Below are 23,015 nucleotides of genomic sequence, written 5' to 3'. Positions count from 1 at the left end.
CAGCAAGCACGAAGCCAGTGCGAACACTTGTGTGTGGTTTGCAACTTGAGGCGTGTAAAAGCAGGTACTCATACCTCGCCTGGGACAAAGTTACGCCAGGCATGGGGAAATACAACAGTATCCATGCCAGTGCAGACCTGGCCTTAACATGATGTGAAATCATGGTATAATGGTTTTTGCAGGAGCAAAAGATAAATTTTGGTGGTGGTGACAACAATGGACCTTCAAATTTATGAAACTTGCAAGCTAGCCCAGCTGAAATGGGGACTGACTTTATTTTAAATTTGCTGTTCGAAGAGGCCAAAAATTTGCAGGGCAAGAGATTTAAGTTCCCACAAACTTCTGCTCTTCCTCTGGAGTTCAGCATTGTGTGAAACTTCTAGCTGCTGATTATTTCTCACCAGCTGGGTTTATTTGCCTGTACCAGTCAATTCTTTTGAATGAAAATCATCACTTTTCCATCAGTTACAGAATTAGGGATAGCATGAATTCACTGGGGATTGACAATGTTCACAGCATGTCTGAGTGTGGTAGGGAAACACGGGGGAATCGTAAAGGAATTTCATACTTTGGGAGTTGGAAGATGTTATTTAGTGACTGGGAAACTACTTTTGAAAATGCATGTAATTTAATTGTTATAACAAATCTAATTACTATTGTATTAACTGATCACAGACAAGTATGTTGGATTCTGTGCGGATCATGCAGTGACAACCGATCTGCCTGCCAAAGAGCTCACTACACAAGAAGTTTATAACCTAGAAGAGCAAGATATAAAGTGCCCATCCAGCCCATTTCAATTTTAACCACAGCGGTTAAATAACCCAGGAAATGTACACAGCAATTGTATTTACCCAAGTCTTATTTTCAACTTGTTTTTGTGGGTTGCTACTCTGATTGAAAGCTTAAACGGGAATTGCATTCCGCAATTCACCCGCTGGAATGCATTACGAAATCACATCTTGTATGAGTCTGTTGCTATGTTCCTCGTCTAACTTCACTTGGGAAGCTCACAGCACCAGTGAATACTGTGCAACTTTTCCTTGACAAAAAAATCTTAAAACGAAGGGAAGTTCATATGGGTTTTAGTTTCCTTAAAACTATTTCAATTAGCTGTTAGCAATTAGCTGTAATTTAACTGCCATGTGCGACTCTCAATGTGAGCAGGGAAAATGCAGCCAGTAGCCTGGCTCAGCCAAGCGTCCAGATCATCAGGGCAGGTCCGAGGTGAAGCCAACGCATTGGTTGAGCCGAAATGGAGTCCTGGGCCCTTGGGCCAGGGTGTGGGAGGAGGGGTCACCTGAAGGTGACCCTTCAGAGTCAATCAGGCTCAGGATGAATTCACAGACTGCATCACAGTCCTACACAGAGTTTGTGAACTTCACTGTTGAAAATCGTTCTGTGCCCACCTACACGCAGTCACTAAACACACAGGTACCGCAAGCTAAACAAAGCAACCTTGGACCCCCACAAACCTAAAGCAGAGCAGCAAGCTCAACCAAAAGCAGAGACCCAAAGCATCACAGGGAGCAACAACCGGAAGTATTTATTGACATACTTACAAGGCAATTTAGAGAGACAGCAAAATGGACTTTTCACCCCGTCTGGCACTTCATGCTGCCTCTTGCAACTGGACTTTTGACATGTGGTGGGGAATAGGTCCCTACCCTGGTAATCTGAAGCCTGCCCATGGTTCCTTACAAGGTGCTTCCCCTTCTGTTCTTGTGCTTTCTTGGGGAATGACCATGGGGAACAGAGATACATTGAATACTCTGTTCCAGTTTCTCCTCTCACCTATTTCTTTCCCTCCAAAGGAGTACATCTTCTGGATAAATACCAAGTGCATTTATAGCCCTTTGCAATTTCTTCTTCCCATTTCTTTGAAGATCATTATGCCAGACTCTTTATCCTCCCTGTGAGCTTCTCTGAGCTTAATGTGATATTCTGTTTCCAGACTAGAACATTTTCCTAGCTTAAATGGCCGCCTTCTGGTTCACATTTTTAAAGACAGTAACTACCCTTGTAAATCATGTATATTGGGAAGTAGTCATTGTACAGGTATCTGCTGAATCTGAGAGTGACCAGGCAGGAACCAACCACAGATCTTCCAGGTGAGCCTCTCATGCCCCCACTGCCCATTTTCCAGGCATCACACCAAGAATTTAAACAGATCAATACAGGGTGCTAGGCTATTTAGCTCAAGTGCCTCTGTCCCATGGACTGTTAAATTATCCTTGCCCACACAAGTCACTTGATAAAATAGCCATGCTGGAGACAATAAAAGCTTTTTTTCCCCCTGTATAGACAAACAGATAAACACCACAGCACCTCACTTTAAGCTGCCCTAGAACATGTCTCTCCCCTTTTAAATCCAATTGACTTCCTCAGCCCTCTCAAGGGCTTGGCACGGGGAGCCTTCAGTGATTCAGTCTGGGAGCTTTCCTGTTGCAGCTACACATTCAGGAAGTTTTGGGTAGGAGCAGTCATGTTTCCAGATCAGTCCAGAGGGATAGAGAAGAAGATCTGTAACCTGTCCCATCCTGTATGCCCCGTAACACCGGTGCCATTTACTAGTCATTATCTGTCCTCCTGGTTTACAAAGCGCCCATCTATATCCTTAGACATTTCATACCAATCACATTTGAAAACCCCATGGAAAAAGAAGGGGAGGGAATTCAAAACACTTTATGAAATTTCACCCATTTACCACAAAGACAAACTTACAGTTCTCAAACAAAGAATTACTGAGCTCCACAAAAAACACTGGGTTCACTATGAATTGCATTTTCAATAAGATTTTCATGCCCACCTAGCAATGTTTTTAGCAATCCTAAAAAATTACGTTCTGCAATTGTGAAGAGTTCTCAAGGAAAGTATCCATTGCCATGTCCTTCAGCAGTTTCAGCAATGAAGCTGTATTACCAAGAAGCAACTTCTGTTCTTTGCCATGGCTGTTGCATCGTTCATTTCTTCTTGGTACTGCCACTTCTTAACCAGTTACTTCTTTCACACGGAGTCACTATTACTCCCTGCATTGCTTCTCCTGGAGAAGTTTGGATATGAGTCTCACCACAGCACCTCTTGCCCCCATGGACCTCCTACACCAGGGACTTTCAGTATTCTGAATTCCAGCTTCTCATGGAGAAAGTCTCTGTATTTGCACAGCCAGCTGTTCCCTATTAAGAGTCTGTCTTTGGATTAAACTGACCAATGGTGCAAAGCCAGTTCCTGAATGAGGAGCACCTTCTGGTAGAGATGAAGGATGAATCTATATGGACACAGTCTCCGTCATTTGTTATATTGACATGAAATCTAAAAAGCCAAGAGAAAAGTAAAAATTAGAGCAGAACTTTGGTCTAAACATTAGAAGACTTGTTTCTTATTTTGTTGTAAAACAGGGTCTTTAAGACTCTAGAGAACAAAGTAGAGAACAATTTAAAATGAGCTCCGCTTTCTCATTGGGAGGATCAGAACTCATGTGAAACGCATGGTGATGCTCTGATGTACCTTCTATTAGAGCAAGCTGCTTTGATCCCCACAGAGATGTACCATGTCTACTTGTACTTTGTGGTCCACAATGTGTTGTGAGCACAAAAGGCACAATTCTCCAGAGCAGGAGAGGATCCCAGCGGGACCCATGGCAGCAGTACTCCTCCAGTACAGACTGGGGCCCTGCCACCTCTTCCCATCGATTTTGCTGAGCCTCTGCAGAATACACAGGATGTGGCTGCAACAAAAGCTCATCTCTGGGATACAAAGTGGGCAAAAGCAACGCCTTCTGAGACACAACCCTCCAGCCCAGTGGCCTTCCAACGTGGTCCTGAGCACCTCAGTTGGTCTTAGGTCTACACTGGCTGAGTATTGAACTCTGCAAGACCAACAGGGTGAGCTAATTAAAAAGTTTATGTCTAACATTGGTAATTCTTCTTAATAAGGCAGATGTTATCCATCTCTTATAGAGGGATTGTACAGAAACAAGTTACTCCAAGCATAACCTAACAGCCACCATGCAACCACATGAAAAGCAGGCAATGATACCCTTCCCCACTTCTCTGGGGACATAACTAGTTTCATTAGCGTAGTATTAGCATGTTTACAGCCATATGACAGCCCTCATTTGGTAAGATATGCCAGTTTACAGTGGAATAAGAAACACAGAATAACTTTTCTACTTGGACAAAAAAGCTACTGACTCTCTTCCTTCATAGGATGTTTGAAAGGAAACTCACAAGTTTGTGTCAAATGACTCCCCATTCACCCAGGTGAATTTGTTTCCTCTTCTCTGCAGCCCAATCCAGAAGTCTGTTACACGTATTCGATACATTATAAAGTTCTAGACAAAACATAGAATAAAATGACATATGGCTAGTAGACTTTTTAATGATTATGATTATATAACTTTTTGTACAAAAACTGCACAGATATAAACTGTGTCCCAGAATATAAATGGTGGACCTTTTTTCCCCACGGGTCACTGATGTTTTACTGCTAAATTTAATTAGATTAAATACTACAGGACACCCTAGATTCATTACTAACAGTCAGTGAGGTCCCAGCTATTTAGTTGGTAGTCATGCAGAGTGTTACTGACCATCCACTATACTGTCCCCCACCCCATCATTAAAAACAGATGTCATTAGAAATACTGTATCACATTACACAATAGCCAACTAGTACAATGGTTTCACTGCATCACCACAAGAACGGCATTTAGATACAAAATGTTCGGAGACTAAAGAACGTAGTAAAAAGAACAATTATTTGAAAATAACAAAAATCACAGGTAGGACCTACTGCATGAACTGAGTGTTTTCAACACCATGGGTCCCAGCATCATATAACCACAGACAGTTGTCGCCTTTCGTGGAAATAGAAATTGACTATTTTGCACAGGATTAACAACACATTTCTTTTCCTCAGTTGGCCACTAAACTATTTTTTATGCTAAAGAAAGCACCCTTTAAAAGAACTGTGTCCTCAAGGAGTATCAAGAAGATAAAACATAACAAGTAAACTCAAAGTTAGTTTAGAGTTATATTTAGTGTGGGAATTACTGTTGACTGTACTTTTGAATACCCTGGGAGGGAATGAACGTCAAGAGGGTGTGAGGGGAGAGGACAGGCTAAACTGCCTGACTAAAAATACACACATAAATTGCCAGCTAAAAAAAAAACACCACCACCTCCTTTATTAGTAATTAGGAGTCACAACACCATTTTTATATTCTTTCAGATTTTTAATTTATACATAAGTGGCCTTTCAAATTTCTGAAACACCCTCTAAGGTAATAACAGAATTTCTACAGTGGATTTTAGTGAACAGACGACGTCTGCCACATAGTATGCTTGGTTTCAAGCTATACAAGGGAACAAGTGAGGGACTTGTAGAAACTCTTAGGGCAGCAGACGTTACATCGAATTGATGGCACTGGACACCTTACCAGCTCTTGGCGGCTGTCAATCACTGCAAGGGAAGCTCCATAGTCAGAGCAGGACTCCTGACTGGAATTCCAATCTGCCACGGCTCCTGAATGATAGTAACACTTTTTCTTGTAGTACAGCCAGTCATCAGGGCATGGCTCCAGCTGTGGTAATTTAGGTGGATCTTTTGTTCAAATGAAGAAATGAAGAGAACGTAATTTACTCATCATTACATATTTAAAATACAATTGCATACACATTTACAAATTCTGGACCTGACTCCTCCAGCTTAAAAATATCTGTGACTTGAATTAAGCAGGAGATGGTTGAACATAATACAACTGGAGGATTGTGATCAGTCTTAGTTTTTTCCAGTTATACCAGCTACAGTGCGTCCAGTGACCATAGAATTATAGAATAGTTTGGGTTGGAAGGGATCTTTCAAGGTCATCTAGTCCAAACCCCCCTGCAACGAGCAGGGACATCTTCAACTAGATCAGGTTGACTGGCACAGGTTGCCCAGAGAGGAGACAGATGGAAACACTCTGGAAGGAAACCCTCGAAACACTCAAGGTCGGGTTGGACAGGGCTCCCTAAATACATGCTCACACCCTGGGCATCTGCCAGCAGACAGACTCCGGTATGTGCAAGTGCAAAGCTCCAGCTACACCAGAGGCACCGTGGGGGAGAACGTCAGGGCAGAAGTCCGCCTTTGACAAAAAGTGCAAATATAGACACTAGTTATCTGCTGTGAAGCAGCTAAAATTTGACCCTAAACAGGTTCTGGTTCCATGTACTCAGCTGTAAAAATAACAGGCCAGAACCAAGTTAAGAGGTCAGTACTACCTCCCTAACTCTGCTTATGCCTTTGTCATTCCTCAGACTTCTGCCACGCTGCAATACAATGAAATCCTGCAGAAAATGTTAAAAATGTAGTCAGCTTAATGCTACCAAAAACAACTGTCCAAGGACAAGCCATAACACAACTTAGTTTCACTTTCCTTTTCTGGATTCTAATCTCTAACAGCAGCCATGACAGTGTGTGTGGGAGAGCTGAAAAACAGTGGAAATACCTCTTACCCCTCAGCGACGAAAAGACAGCGTAACAAAAGAGAGAAGTACCGAAGTTCTCTTTCCAAAGCTATGTTTTTTAAAATAAATGCACTCACTTAAGGTAATCCACATTAAGAGTGAAACCACAGCAACAGCAATGACAACTCCCGCAATTCTTTTCCAGAAAGAGAGGTGTGAACACATGCCTAAGGAGAGAAAGAAACACTAATGCACGTCAGGGAATAAAGCACATACAAGGAACTTAAGACTCAGGTCAAAAAAACCCATGCAGACATACATTAACTTAATCATTAAGATTTTCCAAAAACTTGCAACTACCCTGAAACGACTGGGTACTGCAGAGCTTCAGTACTTGTAAAACTCGACCGGATTTTCAAAGCTATTAAATTGCCAAATCCCACAGAAATACTCGCAGAACACTGTCCCCCGAGTGCTTCAGGCCCACGGTATTGCCCCGGGCGGGGCGGGCGGTCCTCCACCCCAGCCAGCCCGCTGCCTCCCGGGCACCCAGTCCCACCCCACTCCTGCCGGGCACGGCCGGTGCCTCGCCGCAGCCCCCGTCCCGTCCCGTCCCGTCCCGGCCCGGCCCGGCTGACTCACCCGGCCGCGGTTTGTGCCCCAGGTAAGCCTCCGCCGCCCCGAGCAGTCGCTCTCCCTTCCGCACCGACCCCACCTGGTGGGGGGGCCCCACTACGGCCCGGCGGGCTGTCGGGGACGGGGACTCGTCCTGCAGCGGCACCAGGGCCAGCAGCGGGTCGGAGGAGAACCGCCGCCGGAGCCGCCGCAGCCGCCGCAGCTCGTACCGGCGCCAGAACGGGGAGAACCGAGCCTCGCCGCCGTCCGCCTCCTCCATCGCCGCCGCGGGGCGGAAGCCCGCCGCTCCCTTTCGGTTTCACTTCGGGGACGTACCTTGCAGCGGGAGCGCGGCGTGGTGCGGGGCAGGGCCCCGGCGGCGGCCCCAGGACGGCGCCGGTAAGGGGCGAGTGGGACCGGGGCAGCGGCCGCCCGGGCAGGCGGCATCCCGAGACGCCCGCCCGCGGCGCCGGGGGAAGGCGGCGTGCCGCCCCAAGGCAGGCTGGTGGTCCTGCCGTGGCTCAGGCCGGGGACCTGTATGCACCCCCCGCCCAAGCCAGCGCCGACGGGAGGGTAGGGCTGGCGAGGAGGAAAATGAGCTTGTTTAAAGTGGGGCGGGGGGCGGGCAGGATCCCGGAGGTTCACTTGCAGTCGTCTTGTGGCCTAGCACAAACAGAGCTCCTGCTGCTACTTCATCCGAAGCAAAAAGTTCGTCGCAAAAAGTGCGAGCAATTTTCTTTAGCTCTCAGGAATGGATTTTTGGTTTTTGTTTTTTTTTGTGTGTGGCTCTGTGAAAAACTGCCGGCCTTTAGGCTGCGTGTTTTTCTTCAGTCTTCCAAACGTTCTTTGAAACGCTTTTGCCAGCATCTGCCTTCGAGAAGTGCCTTGTGTTGCAGAGGGTGGCAGCTCACCTGTACCCCGCTGGCTGTGTTGCTCACTCTTATGTCCCAAAAGCCAAGGATGGGGAATAGACTTTTTCCCTAGCATGGACGAGAAGGTTCAGGAGAAAATCTTCCGTGGCTGGAGTCAAAACCAATGCTTTTTCAGTACACTAACAAAGTGTAGCATGCTTGCTGGAGGCAAGAGGTCCAGCCCACGAGCAGCCATACTTTCATGTACCAAACAATGAATATCCAGGCACTAAAATGGACAAAGTGTTTTGGAGATGTGTTTGGGGCAACCGGAAGAGTCTTTGGGGAAAGAGCGCCTTATTGGAGATTGTCATTCCAAGCCTTATCTGTAGGATGGACCAACTGCAAATGGAGTCTCATTCTTTGAGATATTTAGGCACCTACTTACCATTATGAATTTGTGGAGTTGAGGCAGCCTCTTGGGGATGTGCAAATTAACATAAATAATAATAATAACAGCAATGAAAGTAAAGATGTTGAAGCCTTTTCTGAAGAGGAGTGTGTTTTCCCCCCCCTATTATAACCTAACTCATGAAGATTAATTCACATTTCTGCACTGATAAACAATAATGTTTATAGCTGCATATTCTTCTCTGGGTGATTTTTTCATTTAAATTTGTGTCATTGGAAGTGGGATTCAAGAAAAAGTGTGAGGAAAACGTCACTCATTGGAGTGAGCACAGAATGGTACAGTGTAGCTAGAGAAACTTCCCTGTGCAAACCAGGTTCAGCCTCCCTTAGGAAATTGCCTGAATTTTTCACGTGCAGACAAAACTACTTTAAACTACATAGTGGTGAAGCTGGTGAAAGCTCTGTTTTTTGTGGCCTTTCCCTCCTGCTTTGATAGGCCCCATCCCTTCCCTATCACATCGTTCCCATCTGCTCTGTCCTTCCCTCTCCCTCTATTACAGTCCTCATTCCTCATCACCTCCCTCCCTGGGAAGCGGGCTTTCTCCCATACCACTTTCACCTTTCGGGGGCCTCAGACACGTTGCACAAGCTCCATATTTTCTGTTTGTTTCCTCATTTCTCCATCCACCCTGCCCGCATCCCCACAGGTACAGACAATAACTAAGGTAGCTTTGCAATTTCTACTGTTCCCATTCGTTTATAGACAGTAGGGGAAGCACTGATTAATCATAGAATTATAGCATGGTTTGCGTTGGAAGGGATCATCTAGTTGCAACCCCTCTGCCATGGGCAGGGATACCTTCCGCTAGACCAGGTTGATGAAAGGCCCTTCCAACCTGGCCTTGAACACTTCCGGTGATGGGGCATCCACAACTTCTCTGGGCAACATAATCATAGCTTCTTTCTTTGTTTCCCAGCTGTAGATGGAGTCTGAAGATGAACCGGAGGCTGAGACCACCCGGATGGCACAAACATCTGTTGGGAATGTAGATTCCACTAATGTCAAACACGATGTCAAACAAGAAGTGGCAGCTACTCCATGGGTGCGGAGGACAGGGAGGCGCTGTAAAGAGTATTTCTTGCAGTCAAAATGTAAGATTTTTTTCTTTGGTGTTAGGTAAGACACCTTCTGCAGGAAGCCTGAAGTCTAGATTCAAATCTAGTTCCAGGTCCCTTGGCTTGGAGAAGAGAAAATCTGGGAGTTTACTTCTAGGCAAAGGTGTAGACACTAAAATTAAGACAACTGTTTGTGTTTGGTCCAAGTGTGAACTGGTTATGGTTGATCCTTTTTTGTGAAAATAGGCATTTTTCCATGTGGTAGTTTACCTGTATGAAATACTCTTGGATAAGATGTAGGAATTGAAGCCAGACCTCATTAGAGAAAATAGTTTGTGACTTTGCAACAGATGAGCTTGCACATCTGCCTTGAAATTTGTGTGTGAAGGGATTTGTGTGACGAAGAAAAAATACATTTGATTCAAGACTGCAGCCAGACTCTGAATCTCAACCTTTAATGTTTAAATTATGTGAGAGCACTCTCCTGTTTTCCAAACATGGATGTCATTTGATTGGAGTCAGTGATGACCTTATGGGTTGTCGGCCTCCAGAAATTATTGCTAAGAGGTCTGCAAAATGTAGAGGAGATGATAAACTTGGAAGGCTTAAATTTGCTATAGAGGGATCTGCACACCTGTGCAAAACTTTAGGGTGTGTACGGAACAAAAAAATGCCAATTAGGTGAGAGCTGGCCGTTTTATCAAACTATGTAGTTATATAGATGTCAGTTCAGAGTGCCCTGTTTGACTTCAGTAGTGCTTTGGATTTGCATACTTGGAGCTTAAATGAAAGGCTATCCTGCTGGTGTCTCACAATGCTGAAATATAGTCTCAGCCTAAGTGCTCATATATACAAAACCATTAATGATCTTCTTTTTCACAGTCCGTTGTCTATGCCTGTCTTTTGGATTTATGCTGGTGCTGGTGGTCATCATTGGATTTGGTAAGCTTTTGGAACATTTCCATTTGAGATACTACTGGGCTCCAGGATCACAGCAGTCAAGCGCACCGACATTAGTACTGCACTGCCTGCAGAGTAGATTGTCACAAAACTTTGGACTTCCCTCGCTATTTCAGTTGTTTTGATGTCGATATGAAGTTGAATAACCTCCAGGCAGAATTTAAAAAGAGAGAGAATTCTCCCGACAGATAAAATCCAGATGATTCAGCTGTAAACTTTTTTTTTTTCTTTTTGCTGCATCCTTACTCCTCTTAAGATTGTAGTTTCTTGGCTGGCCATGCATGTGGTGTATGCATGTCTTGTCAGTGCTTAGCACCAGTAACTTACCTGATTATACCAGCTAGTGCACTGAGTCAGCGTCACGTCTCCAGGCATAGACTCCAGGCCTATTGTGTGGGCTGCTCGTGTACCTGGTCTTGAGGGCTCCTTTACTGTCACACGAGGAAGACAGCTACATAATACAGCTAGCTTATCTTTTTCACAAATAGTCTTTGGGGATCATTCTGCCTTTTTGTTTTTAAAAATCTGTTTGTGCTGCATTCGGTATTTTTAAGAAAAAATCAGCCTGCCTCCCGCTGGCACAGCGGAGGCCAGATGTGCTCTTGCTGTCCCATGCAGAGCTCTTCTGTAAGAGCCGAGGCTGTGCTGCCTGAGCATCACCTGTGGTACCCAAGTCACGGGGTGCATGTGCGTCTCAGTGGAGCCTCCGCAGCCCCATCTGCACAGGGAGCTCTCGAATCTCTGCATTAAATATGTCTTCAGTCTGCTCCCTGCAACTGCACGAAATATGGTAGTGAGGTCCGCTGCACGCACATGGAAACGAGCGGCGGGCGATAGTGACATCTGCCCCCCTTGATTTGCCTTTGCTTTGTTAGGCTGTTATTTAAACGGAGTCAGTCACATTTTCTTGGGGTGAGGGCAGTGCTCGCGGGTGACTTGCTAAGGGGTCTCCAATTGTATATGGCAAAGAGAGTAGATGATTAGAAAAGAAAAGAGAGCAAGCATGGCAGCAGCAGGCTGCAGAGCCTGGGAGGTAATTAACTTCCTGCAAGCCCCTCTGCTCACATAATGGCCAGTTACTTTAATTTCAGTATGAGCCATCTCCAAGCTTAAGCAGTGGAAAAATGCACTTCAGGTGCAGAAGGTGTGGGTTCCAGCCCAGCAGGACGACCTAGGAAATACACTTTATAAGCTGGGTGAGCCTGGGTGTGTTACAAAAGACGCCGTGCTGCGCTGGAGAGGTCACTGTAACCATTCAGTAACAATCAGGGCAGATTATTTTTGTTTGGAAAGTAGAAAATGAAGTAAATGCATATTAATTGTCTTCATTGCAAGAAGTTAAACTCAGCACTGAAACAAAACATGCCAGTGAGTCCTCTGACCCTCACAGAGCTACTGTGACAGAAAGAAGATGAAGAGAGGGCATCAAAACACGCTGGGAAACAACTTCAACGAACCATTATCCAAACCACTATCTCCAAATAATAACTTTTATCTCTTCATTAACAGACAAATTTCATTAGCATCATATCAACACTTAATTTCCTTACCTTCACACAGATCTGTCAAACACAAAGGTCTGATACAAAACCAAAGCAGCTTGGCTTCATGAAATATCTCACCGGTTGTAGATATTCAAGCAACTTCATTACTTAAAATTAATTTCATAATAAATTAACAGTATGAGGCTTATTACCTTATTACTGGTTTTAAAACGTGTCAAGTATAAATCGTCAATTGCCAATGCCTCTAATCCTCTAAAATTCAGGAGTGTTTTCCAAACCCTTATTTTCTACTGATAGTAATAAATCAGCTGCAGCCCCCAGCTTTTGCATTTCTCAGCTGAAGACGGTTCCTGAAAGGCAGGGAAGGTCAGGACCTTTGCCCTTCCTTTGGCTTCTCTTCTGGCATTGGCTTTCAAAAAATATACATTTTAGGTTGAGTTATGCTGATGAATGCTAAGATTTTGCCAGGTAGAAATTTTGTTCTCTCTTTTCCTTTGTAGTTGTAAAACCTGAGATGTCTTATCACAGAAAATTTCCTCCTGAACAATGCCCCAATGAGTGGATAGGTTACAAAAAGAAATGTTACTTCATCTCAGAGGAGGAAAAAAACTGGACATCTAGTCGGACGTTCTGCGCTAAGAATGCATCCTTGCTAGCCATTTTTGAAACTCTGGAAGAAATGGTAATGGGGAAAAAAGCCCAACAACAAACAGAACACAACTTCTGTATCTTTTGCTTTCCTTCACAAAGCTTTCTTCTTTTTTTTTTTTTTTTTGCATGCAATACTTACCCTTTAAATCTTCGTAACATAAGTAAGCTGTGTGAATTCAGGTGGTGGAAAAGTACCTGCGCTGCCGCTGTGAGTAGCTGCCTGGCTGCAGCCGGTGCAGCAGCAGTACCAGCCGCCCCACTGCTTTGGTGCCCGGATTTGACCCGAGTGACTATGGAAAGCTCTTTGTTACGAATCAGGTTGCCTAGTTTTACTTTTCTGTCCTATGGACCTTCATCTTCAAAGCAGATATGAATCTGTCCAACATCCAGTACCAACAAATAAATGGGTACTTTGGTTTCTATAAGAAACCAAACATGTAAACCCATTTCTCAGCATAGTGGAAATTATCCATCTTTATCTGCTTGCATCTGTTGTTAGATATGCCTTAATGACTCTTAGAGACGCATGCTTGTACCAGTGGTTGGACTATACCCCCACTGAAGCTGGTTTGTACATTTTCTCATGCTAACAACTTTGTTAAAATACTTTGATTTGCCTGTATTATGGTCTGGTTGCATTGAATCCGTGAATGCTAGTGACATCTTACTACTGCGTGCTACTAAAACTGTAATACACTTTTACAGATCTGCTGTCTTTTGAGTATTGTCAGTGAGGAACTAGTTTAATCAAAAAGTTACTTTATAGATAAGATTGACGTTTGAGCTTTCTTTTTGCTGTAATTGTTGAGTAGAGGTCAAAAGGCTACTTTTATGGTTGGCTGGTGCGTACTAGTGGTGTAGCAGATACTGAAATGGAGGAAACCTCAGTGAAATTACACAGATTAAGTCACACCTGAATTTGATTTGAGCTAATAAATATTTTTACGATGACAAGAATTTCAACAATGAGAAAGATGCAAGGCCTCACACATGTGAGTCCCTTACTGAATGTGGTCTCTCTTTTTATCCCACCATCAGACTCCTTTTTTGCCAATAATCCTAGCTGCATTTGCCAGCTTGCCCCCTCTCCACAAGCCCCTTCTGCATTGCTGCCCTGTGAGTGATCACCTCTACCAAATTTGTAAATGCCTCTCTTCCTTAGGCATCTAAAAGCTTCACTTCTAATTCCGTGCCTGTGATATTCAGCTGATAATTGGCTAGGCAGAAATTAAATTGGGGTCATTTAAGCTGCTGCTTAAAAACCTTATACCTACAAACTGTAAACCCAACTTATGAAAGAAAAGCACGGGAGCACTGACATTGGCCTGCTGGGTCAGATCAGTGCTCGGTGGTGTGTGTTGTCTGGTCTCCAGCATGAGCCACACCAGAAGAAGGTACAGCGAAAACTGTAGAAAGGGCACTGGGACCATACTGAGGCAGTTTCTTCTGAACTGTATTGGATTGAAGTTGCTAGGGGAGCGTGGAGGACTACAAGGGTGCACTCTTCCCAAGTCCATTAGAGTCCATGCTGACAGCTAATATTTATCTCATTTTTAAGTTCACTGAGTCTAATGATAGATAGCTGGTTGCAGGGAGTTCTGTAATATTAACCCATCGCAAGTGCTGTTTCTGTTATCTTCCATCATTCTTTGCTGTGTCTGATGCAGGTTGTTGCAAACTTCTGAAGCAGGGAACTGTCATTTACTCTTTTTATCTACACATCCACAGATGAAAAACTTTAAATTTAAATTACATAAATAATAATTGGGAAGGGGAGGGGTTCCCATATGCCAATCTGAAATGCAGGAAACACCTGTATGTACCAGCCTGTTTAGACCAAGCTGCATATGATAAACATATATAGACAAACACAACCAATACGTGATGTTTGGGTATTGTTGTGTGTAGTGAACAGCAATAATTTTCAAGGGTATAGAATTGAATAACTTCACTGAAGTTTATGGTGCTATATGGGTCAATTCAAAGGCAGAATTAGGCTCTTCTCTCTCAATGAAATGCTTATGAAAGTATTCTAAGTGACAGAATGATGAGCTAGTGCTCCTCAAAAGTCACGGGAGGAATTTGCTTGTCATTTCAAGAGCTAATGTTGAGAAAAATGCCTTTTTTTTTTTAGCATTCTTTAGCTAAGCGTTTGAAAATAGATGACTCCTGGATTGGATTGCACAAGAAAGGCGAACGCTTCTACTGGGAGAACGGTATTGCCTTGAAGATGGACGTGTAAGTTCCTTGTGATTGTCTAACATGTACTTAAGCAAATGTACAGCTAGGGTTTACAGATCAGTGTTATTTCTATCAGGATTCTTTTTTTTCCTGTGATTTATAACTATGACTCTGAAAATGAACTCTTTGCAGTTATGACGGATCTAACTCCAATAGCATCAATCTAGAGAAGTCCCTGATTCAAGAAGGGTTTTTTGGTAGCTCAGCACATGAAGATAATGTTATTGATCATCCCTATTTACTTTAATTTATACATATTTTTTACTAGGTAATATAAACTTTTCAGTATCTTTTCAGATATTCAGAATTCTTCGTTTCTAGTGTGATCCTTTTTGCTCATCTTCCTGAAATACACAATATCTAGCAAATACACATACGTTTTTTAGGGGTGAAAGAGAATGAAGTGGGCGGTGTGGGGGAATAATTATCTTCAGATGGATTAAGCAGCTTCATAAGAAAAATCATACCAGCTTTAGTGAGTTTGACACAACCTGCAGATAACCTAGATTTTCCCCCTACTTATATTAGAAGATGTGTGGGCTGCAACTCCCTGCATCAGGCCCATCAAGCAGTTCCCCTTGTCTTGCTCTCTGGAACATTTATGACCTCAGTAATTCCAGGCAGGATATATCATAAGCTGTCTTTTGTCTCTCCTTCCGTTATTGTATGATACTTGGTGTGGACCTTTCATAGAAATAGAGATTCTTGTAACACTGCATGAGCTAAACAGGCTTTTCTAACATGATTTATCACTGACCTTGCTTTTAGCAGCTGAAACTACCATAACACAAGGGACCAAAGTCAACTGGAAACTACTTCAGCAGAAGTTTTGTTTTACAGCAGGCTAAAATATTTGTCTCAAGTCGTAGAAATTATTTAGCAATCACTATTTTCTTCCTGTATTTTTTCAGGTTCCAGATACGGAATCACTCTGAGTGTGCCTACTTGGATGCCTTCGCTATTTCTACATCAGCATGCTCTTTGCCGAGGCGCTGGATCTGTATCCAACTTCTGTAAAGGGATGACGTAGATCTTTATTTGATATTGACAGTTAAAGCATATCCATTGTACAGTCACTTTGGATTGATGGCAGGCCTGCTGTGGCCATGCTGTCTCGGACCACCTGGAAGCTTGAATCAAAGAGAAGAGGTCTTGTCTCAGCTTCCAAAATGTGCGTCTGGGTCTTCTGCCTTAGGACGGCAGAGGATTGTGCTTAGTCCAGTTTACATGTCACCTACAATGGAGTCTACCAGTGCTGGCTGATGAAGCTGAAGGTTCAGTGGGATTCCTGCTAGCCTTCTGATAAATAACGTTCTCTTTCATGTTCGCCTTCCTCTCAGTATGTAGCCTTGGGGATACACGGCAGCCAGAGACACCAGTCAGCTAGTGGAAAGGCAGAAAGAGTTAAATCAGGGCTCTTTGTTTTCTCCAAAAATGCCTTGTGCTCTTTGCTGAACTTTGTACTGACTGACTATTTCAGTACATTTCCCTATCTGCCAGTCTTCCAACCTTGCCTTCAGCCCCCATTTGTCCCTCTTACCTTCTTTTATTTCTGCACTGGCCTATTGATCTTATATTTTTCCGTTAAACTTGTTCTTTTACGTAGACAAGCATACTCAGTTTGCACCCTGGCCAGTCCGTGGCCATCACTGTCATCAAATATTTCCTGTGGCTGGAGTGATGGGAAGTTCAGTACTTACCAAAGGAAGGGGCTCCTGCCAACTCACAAAGTCTTTCCTACTCCGCCTGGTTTTCGTGTGGGCTTTTATATTGATGTTTACCAAGTTTGTTCATGCTAAGATTTGAGCTTGTTCAAAAAAGCAATAGGCAACCCCAGCCCAGCAGGATTATTCATGGCCAATTGCTTTACCTGCACATCTAGGGCACAGTAATCTGAGGAAAAGGGTATGTTCAGGATTTTTTGCATCCCGTGGAAGCACTGTTTTGTCTCTGCAAAAAATATCCTGCCACTGGAAAAGAGAGTGTGGCGTTTACTGATCACAGAATGCAGGAAAAAAATGTTCTGAGCAGACAGCTGTGGCAGACTGGGGACTGCCACCGTTTGCTGGTGCCCCTCTGCTGAAGCTTTCCAGGCATCGTCAGCAGAACTCCTCAGCTGCTGCATTCCTGGGGTGGATGTGAGGGGTCTACATTAGCTTCTCACAGTTGTGCTGTGTTGCAGAAATCTTCTGCAATGGGCAGAGCAGATCGCTGGGGGCACTAATTTGCTTCAGCGAGATCTGCTGGAATTTCTGTTGGAGCCTTCAGTTGGCTGGTTACTGGAAGGACATTAGCAGAGAGTTGTGCATTTCTCTACCACTTGCATCTTACCTGCTAATGATGATAGAGTCATAGAACCCTGAACCCTTTAGGTTGGAAAAGACCCTTAAGATCATCAAGTGCAACCATAAATGGTGTAGCAGCCTGGTAAGAAATTCCTATAAAATGACCAGTACATACGTGGTGCTAAAGGTGACAGGCTGTGTCACTGAGTTACTTTTTGGGATGCTGTGTGTAGGGGACACTAGTCCTGAATTGGGTCCCACTGATGCCAGCTTCACACCCAAGTGCTTCCACAACCAACTGCACTAAGGTTATCCCTGCTTTACACTGGTGCAAATGAAGTCAGAATGCATACTCTGCGTTTCAAAAGATGTGCAGATCGCTATGACCTATGTAAATAATTTATTTTGTACAAACAGAATACTAAGAGGAATGTAATGAGTCTCAAGGACTTGCAATGTGGAAAGCTTGCTTAATGAGTTCCTGGAAAAGGGCTGTTTGAGAGAGGAGGAGGTATAAGACAGTTTGGGGCTCTTAGCTGCTCTAACTTGGACGTTCCCTCTGGGATTCTGAGACAAAAAGGTAACCAAGAACTGGTCTTGAATAAACTGCACTAGAGTACAACTGCAGATTCTGTTTTGTGTTTGTCTAGGCTGAACTAAGCTTTTTTCTGTTACCAAAGGCCTTCCCCATGTTGGCCATTTTCAGGGATCATTCTTATTAAAAGAAGGTTTGACTTGAGATCAGCAGCCTTCAGGCAGCACAAGCAGCTGGCATGCCAGTCAGTGATATTTGCACACAGACACTCTCCTTCGGCTTGTTCTTCTGAAATTAGCGTTCAGGATCAGGAGCTGAGGACATGTAATACATGTACGCAGAAAGCTGCGAAGGGGGGAAATTATCTAAGAGTCACTGATATAGCAACAGTGACACACTCACACAAGCTTGTGTTAAGTAAACAAGCATTGCAATAACTGATTCAAACATTTCTAAACAGAGACGGGAAGTCTTAAATGTCTAGTCATTGAAGTTCAGCAGAATTGTGATTTTTCTCATAGTTAGAGAGTTGTAATTATACAACAAAATATTACAACAATTTGTAAGTTGTATAAGACCTCATTAAACAGATCCCTTCTTTCTTGCAAATATCCCAGTTTCAGCTATTTTCCAGCCATGCATGGTTAACCTAAAAAATAAAAGACACTTCAGAGAGATACCAGTCTCAAAGCCAGCAGTCGTTCAAATTAAATGCTTAGTCTCCAAAGCATTTCTATTCAGAGGTCATTGGGTCCTGATTTTTTTGCCCACATTTGAATTTTGCCTCTCCAAAATTATAGATCCTCTTCTATTTGGGGAGAGGGGAGTCTTTCCAACATGCACGCATTCTGCAGCATCTTTAACTAGCAGGTACGATCCTATATTGTCACTAGAAAGAGTAGTACTGCAGTGGGAGGATATGAATCCAGAGTGACTGAAAGAAATTCCACCTCCACCAGTTAGAGACAGATGAACAGGGAGCATGATCCACTGCAAGATCGCTGACACTTCCCAAAGACCACAATTTTGCAGGTTACAGAGGCTCACTGAATTGATTTTCCTTCAATCAGAATCAAAGTTGATGCGCTGCTGAAACAGGGAGGAAATGCCTTTGTCCCCAGAACGAGGGCATTTTCACCATGTGAATTATAAATTCTCAGTGTCAAATGAAAGTAAAGCCACTTTCAGAAAAGTATTAATACTTGGACTGGGGAAGACAACACAGAGAGATGACTACTTAAGCATCCAAGGTTTTAAAATTGTATTTTATTCCTATATTCTGAATATAGGAATATGATATAGTGTATCCTATATCCCACCTTATAATTTGTACCCTATCTATATTCTAAATTTCTGTTCCTGAGCTTCCTCTAGTCTGCCTCATCAGAACCCCAGGACCATCAAGTGTAAAGGCAGAAAAGTGGACTCCTTCTGGAAAGTAGGAAATAATGTTTTATGTTTTGGGGATGAGAGGAGAAGTTAGCAACATGAGTGGTGGGAAGAGGGAAGGAAAGGCATTGGTTTACACGGTATGGTCCAGCCAACCAAGAGGTCAGAAGTAGCCTGAAGGAGCAGTTACTTTCTCCTCAGAGAAGACAAAGAACAACTGCTAGGTATGTCCTTCCATGTCCAGGTGAAAGAAGGGGTGGGAATGGAGATAGAGGCCATACAGCTATAACCTTGACATTCAGACATAGGCTGGTTCACAGGACTTGCAAGTGGAATGCCCGTGTTGACTCACTGTATTTATATGCTAAAATTAGTAGGGAAAACAGAGCAGACGTGAGGAAAATGGTAATGAATGGCGAGGTTTAATTTTATCTGTATGCTGAAGTGGCTGGGAAGCTGATGAAATACAGTTGTCTCCATTTTCTTGTAGCATTAGATGGGCTTGATTTTTCTTGTGATAATAAAAGGAAAAATGACATATCAGTCATTTTCCCATAATCCACTCCCCTGGCAATTCCCATTTGGGCCAAGGAGGCTGAAGCCACGAAGATGAATGACCTGTACAATCCACCTGCATATGGAGCTGAGGCTGACCTGAAAAGAGATGATCTTAATCAGTGAAGTGGTGTACACAGACACCTCCATCAAACCATCAGTGCCACCCTGTGGTTCAGCAGGCTCTGAAGTGTGGGGAGCAGCAGGGACACCCTGACCAGGGAACGGGGACAAGGGAGTCAGCAGGAGGCAGAGTCAAGAAACACAGAGGAATGGGGACAGAGTGGGAGATCCTGCGGCGTATAGCAATGGGGTTTGCGCTGGTAGAAGGTGAGTAGCAGCTTCCCTGCCTAGCCACCTAAATTTTGAGATGCTCTGAGCCAAAATTCATCACGGGTACTTTCATATGAGATACTTTGGTCCTTGGAGAGTCTGGCTTCTCGCTACTGCTTATAAAGGAAGCCTAGACATAAAAATTAGAGCACATGCCTACTTTTCTGGCACGTCTGGTGATAAGTGAAATAAATGTAGCTCTATTGCCTGATGAACTCCCACTTTCTGAAAACCTGTCCTGTCTCTCTAAATCCTGGTAGCAGCCACTACGTTTAATTTATCTGGCAGCTGCTTACGGCACAAGCAGCGAAGCAAGAAGCAATAATCCTGTGTCCGCTAGTGCTAGCTGACAGCTCTCTGGAAGGCATGGGTATAGGAATCCACCAGACCCAGAGGTTTTAGTGTTCATAAACTGCAGTGGCTGTAGTGCCCCGCGACCCTGCGCACAGCTTCTGCGGTTTGCCGTTCCCAGACCTGAACGGGGTGAACATCACAGCCCTCCCACGGGACCCGCAGCCCATGTCGATCAGAGAGGGGAAAGAGACGCGGCCAAGCAGAACCTGTCCCACGCGCAGCACCACCGCAGCCCGGCAGCTGGGCTGTCTTGTTGCGTTACACAGCGGTGTGGCGGCTGCTGGGGCCGGGCTCGGACAAAAGCACTTGCAGTTTTCTCCCCCGTGTCAGGGCTGGGGGCTATTTGCACCCGCAGAGACCTTTCTTCCTTCCCTTGTTGACCCCAATAGACTGGGGGGGTCCCTGGAGGGACCCCGGATGACTCCCCTGGGGGAGGGCGTAAAATTCAGTGCAGGAACAAACCCATGTGTGAGAACTGTGCCTGGGGTCTGATTCTCCGACTTCCTATCCCCTCCGTAGGGATTCCTGCTGCGGCAAAGAGAGCACCAGCGGGACATAAATCGTGGGTTAAAGTACTTGGCGCTGTGAGCTGGTAGGTGCAGCAAATGGAAAGCCTAAGCACAGGGAAGAGATGGGTGATTTATCAAGACCCAACTGATGTTGGTATTATATTGTCTAATAAATTGACCCAGTTTATTAGACATTGCTAACCCCGACTCCCAAGGCTTCACCTCTGACTTCGCACCGATGCGTCTGCCAGCCAGCCTTGACGCAGCTGGAAGGCGGCGGATGGGACAGGCAGTGCTCATCTCAGCCCTGGCGAGGAGACAGTGGAAACTGCCCATGTGTAGACACTACCTTCACTTCCTGCAGCAGCCATTTTCATATTGCCTGGAGACTTAAAGGTTGCTGAAACCACAGTGGTATTTGCTGGTAACTCAAATCAGGTCATCTAAAAGCTTCCTCAGACACTATTTGCACCGTTTTTCTTAAAGTCATCCACCAGTAAGAGCAAGGCTACTAAATGTGGACCTATTCCCCAGGAAGAAACAGCTTTACAAGGGGTTGCTTAGGAAACAGAACACATTACTCCAGGCTGCTTTGGAGAAGGCAAAATTGAGATGGAAATTGCAGAAGAAATCCAAAGGCAGAGTAACGAGCATTATGGAAAAAGTGGGTGTCAGCCCCCAGCTTCTGACGTGACGAGATCCGCTCGTGGTCATAGTGCTAGCAGACAAGGAATGGTTTTGAACCTGTGAAAACAAAAGCATCTGTAACCCGGTAAGAACTGCTCCGGGAACTAGTAATTGGAAACATTTACAGAATTTTTTTGCTTTTGTTTTTCTTCTGAATGTATGAGAGCATCTACATTCTATTAGAGCATCTTTACTGTCCTTTGATCGGTATCATAAAATCTTTAGGTAGCTTCCTGCTTCTTTACACAGTGTCAATGCCATTTACAGGAATTTCAATCTTCATTTACACGAAATATGTTTTGAAGTGGAATTTCAAGAAATGTGGTTTTACTACCTGTTGCACTGTAACAATGTTCACAAGATGATTAAAATATTTACAAAAATAAATTTTATTATGTTGCAGAGTTAAATGAGTTTATCTTCCCAGCACATCTGAGTGATAGCAAACCACTCAGATCTGCTAAAGACATAGTTTTTTTTAGGCATGTAAAGATATTTCTCAGACATAAAGCCCAAACGTTGCAAAAAGTCTCTACCAATTGTGTAATCAGAAACTCTGGGTTCTTGTGGTTCAGGATTTTCACAGCATTTTTATAGTTTATGAGAGGCATCATTGACCTAACAGAATATTATAGCATCTAGAAATTGGAGTGTGGCTTCATAGCTAGGAGGAAAAAATAGGATGTCAGAAGGATTTGCTCGAAGTTAACAGCAGAGCTTGTGATCACCAGTTTCCAACTCTTCCCAGCATTGCTGAATATCTACAGTTCCTAGTGATCTGAGACAGCTGTAGAAGGCCACCAATGTGAGCACAGTGGCAGAGCTTTCCTCAGTTTTTCTACACTGTGTTTTAAATTTACTGATTGGCTGTGCTGCGTCCTTGCTCAAGCCAAAGACATTGTGGAACACACCAGCCACAATAGAAGAGAAGACCTCAGCTGTGCCTGTTACCTCAGGGCTCAGATGAATGCCCCGTTCATAGCTCCACCATTGTGTCTTCCTTGTCTTTCCTATCACATGACAATGTCATCTCAAACATACTTCCCAGAAAGACCCCAAGGTAATCTACCACAGAGCAGAACTGGGAGATGTAGGCAGCCTGAACTCACCTGCGCAGTGTGGACACACTGAACCTGCTTGGGGCTTCAGGTTATTAATGAAGCCTGTCAGTCCAGCTACCACGGGGTGTGTGTTCTTAGTTCCCAACGCAGTCACAAAGAAAATATGTAGTCTGCTGAGGAAAAGGTAAGAAAGATCTATCTTACTTGCGCGTTGCCCAAAGCTAGACCTGAAGAAGCTTTGCTCAAGTGCTGAGGCTTCTTCTCAGGCTGCCCAACTGTACAAAACATCAGATTTGCAAGGCTCCCTCTCTTCAAAAACATCAAGAGCAGAGGCACATCTGACTGTGGCCTCAACCCCCAGAATCGCATCATGGATCTCACCTCCCCAGCTGGAAAGGAGTACAGAGGTTTAACAGTCTGCAGTCAGCGTTTAGGAGAGGGAAGTGCAAAACTTCCCAGAAGTCATGTCCCGTCACTGATCTGATGCTTCAGACCTCTATGTAAA

The 23,015-nt window shown here is 44.2% G+C and overlaps 2 protein-coding genes across 2 annotated transcripts; one reads left to right on the top strand and one right to left on the bottom strand.

Moving 5' to 3' along the window:
- Window positions 1–3,179: 3,179 nt before the first annotated feature.
- LOC309406329 (C-type lectin domain family 2 member B-like) lies at window positions 3,180–7,347 on the bottom strand (the record flags this gene model as incomplete). The annotated part of the gene is made up of 5 exons (XM_082001458.1): window positions 3,180–3,312; window positions 4,230–4,333; window positions 5,441–5,604; window positions 6,590–6,679; window positions 7,095–7,347. The coding sequence occupies 5 exons, from the start codon at window positions 7,345–7,347 to the stop codon at window positions 3,180–3,182; spliced, it is 744 nt and encodes a 247-aa protein (XP_081857584.1).
- A 1,965-nt stretch (window positions 7,348–9,312) lies between these two features.
- Window positions 9,313–15,819, top strand: LOC309406236 (C-type lectin domain family 2 member B-like; the record flags this gene model as incomplete). The annotated part of the gene is made up of 4 exons (XM_082001337.1): window positions 9,313–9,501; window positions 12,386–12,592; window positions 14,696–14,799; window positions 15,714–15,819. 4 exons carry the CDS (start codon window positions 9,313–9,315, stop codon window positions 15,817–15,819), a joined length of 606 nt encoding a protein of 201 aa, XP_081857463.1.
- Window positions 15,820–23,015: the final 7,196 nt, after the last annotated feature.

This window comes from Phaethon aethereus (genome assembly GCF_964289735.1).
Source record: "Phaethon aethereus genome assembly, chromosome: 1".
NCBI lineage: Eukaryota > Metazoa > Chordata > Aves > Phaethontiformes > Phaethontidae > Phaethon > Phaethon aethereus.
The sequence above is the reverse complement of the archived record's forward strand: the minus strand, read 5'-3'. Positions and strand labels throughout refer to the sequence as shown.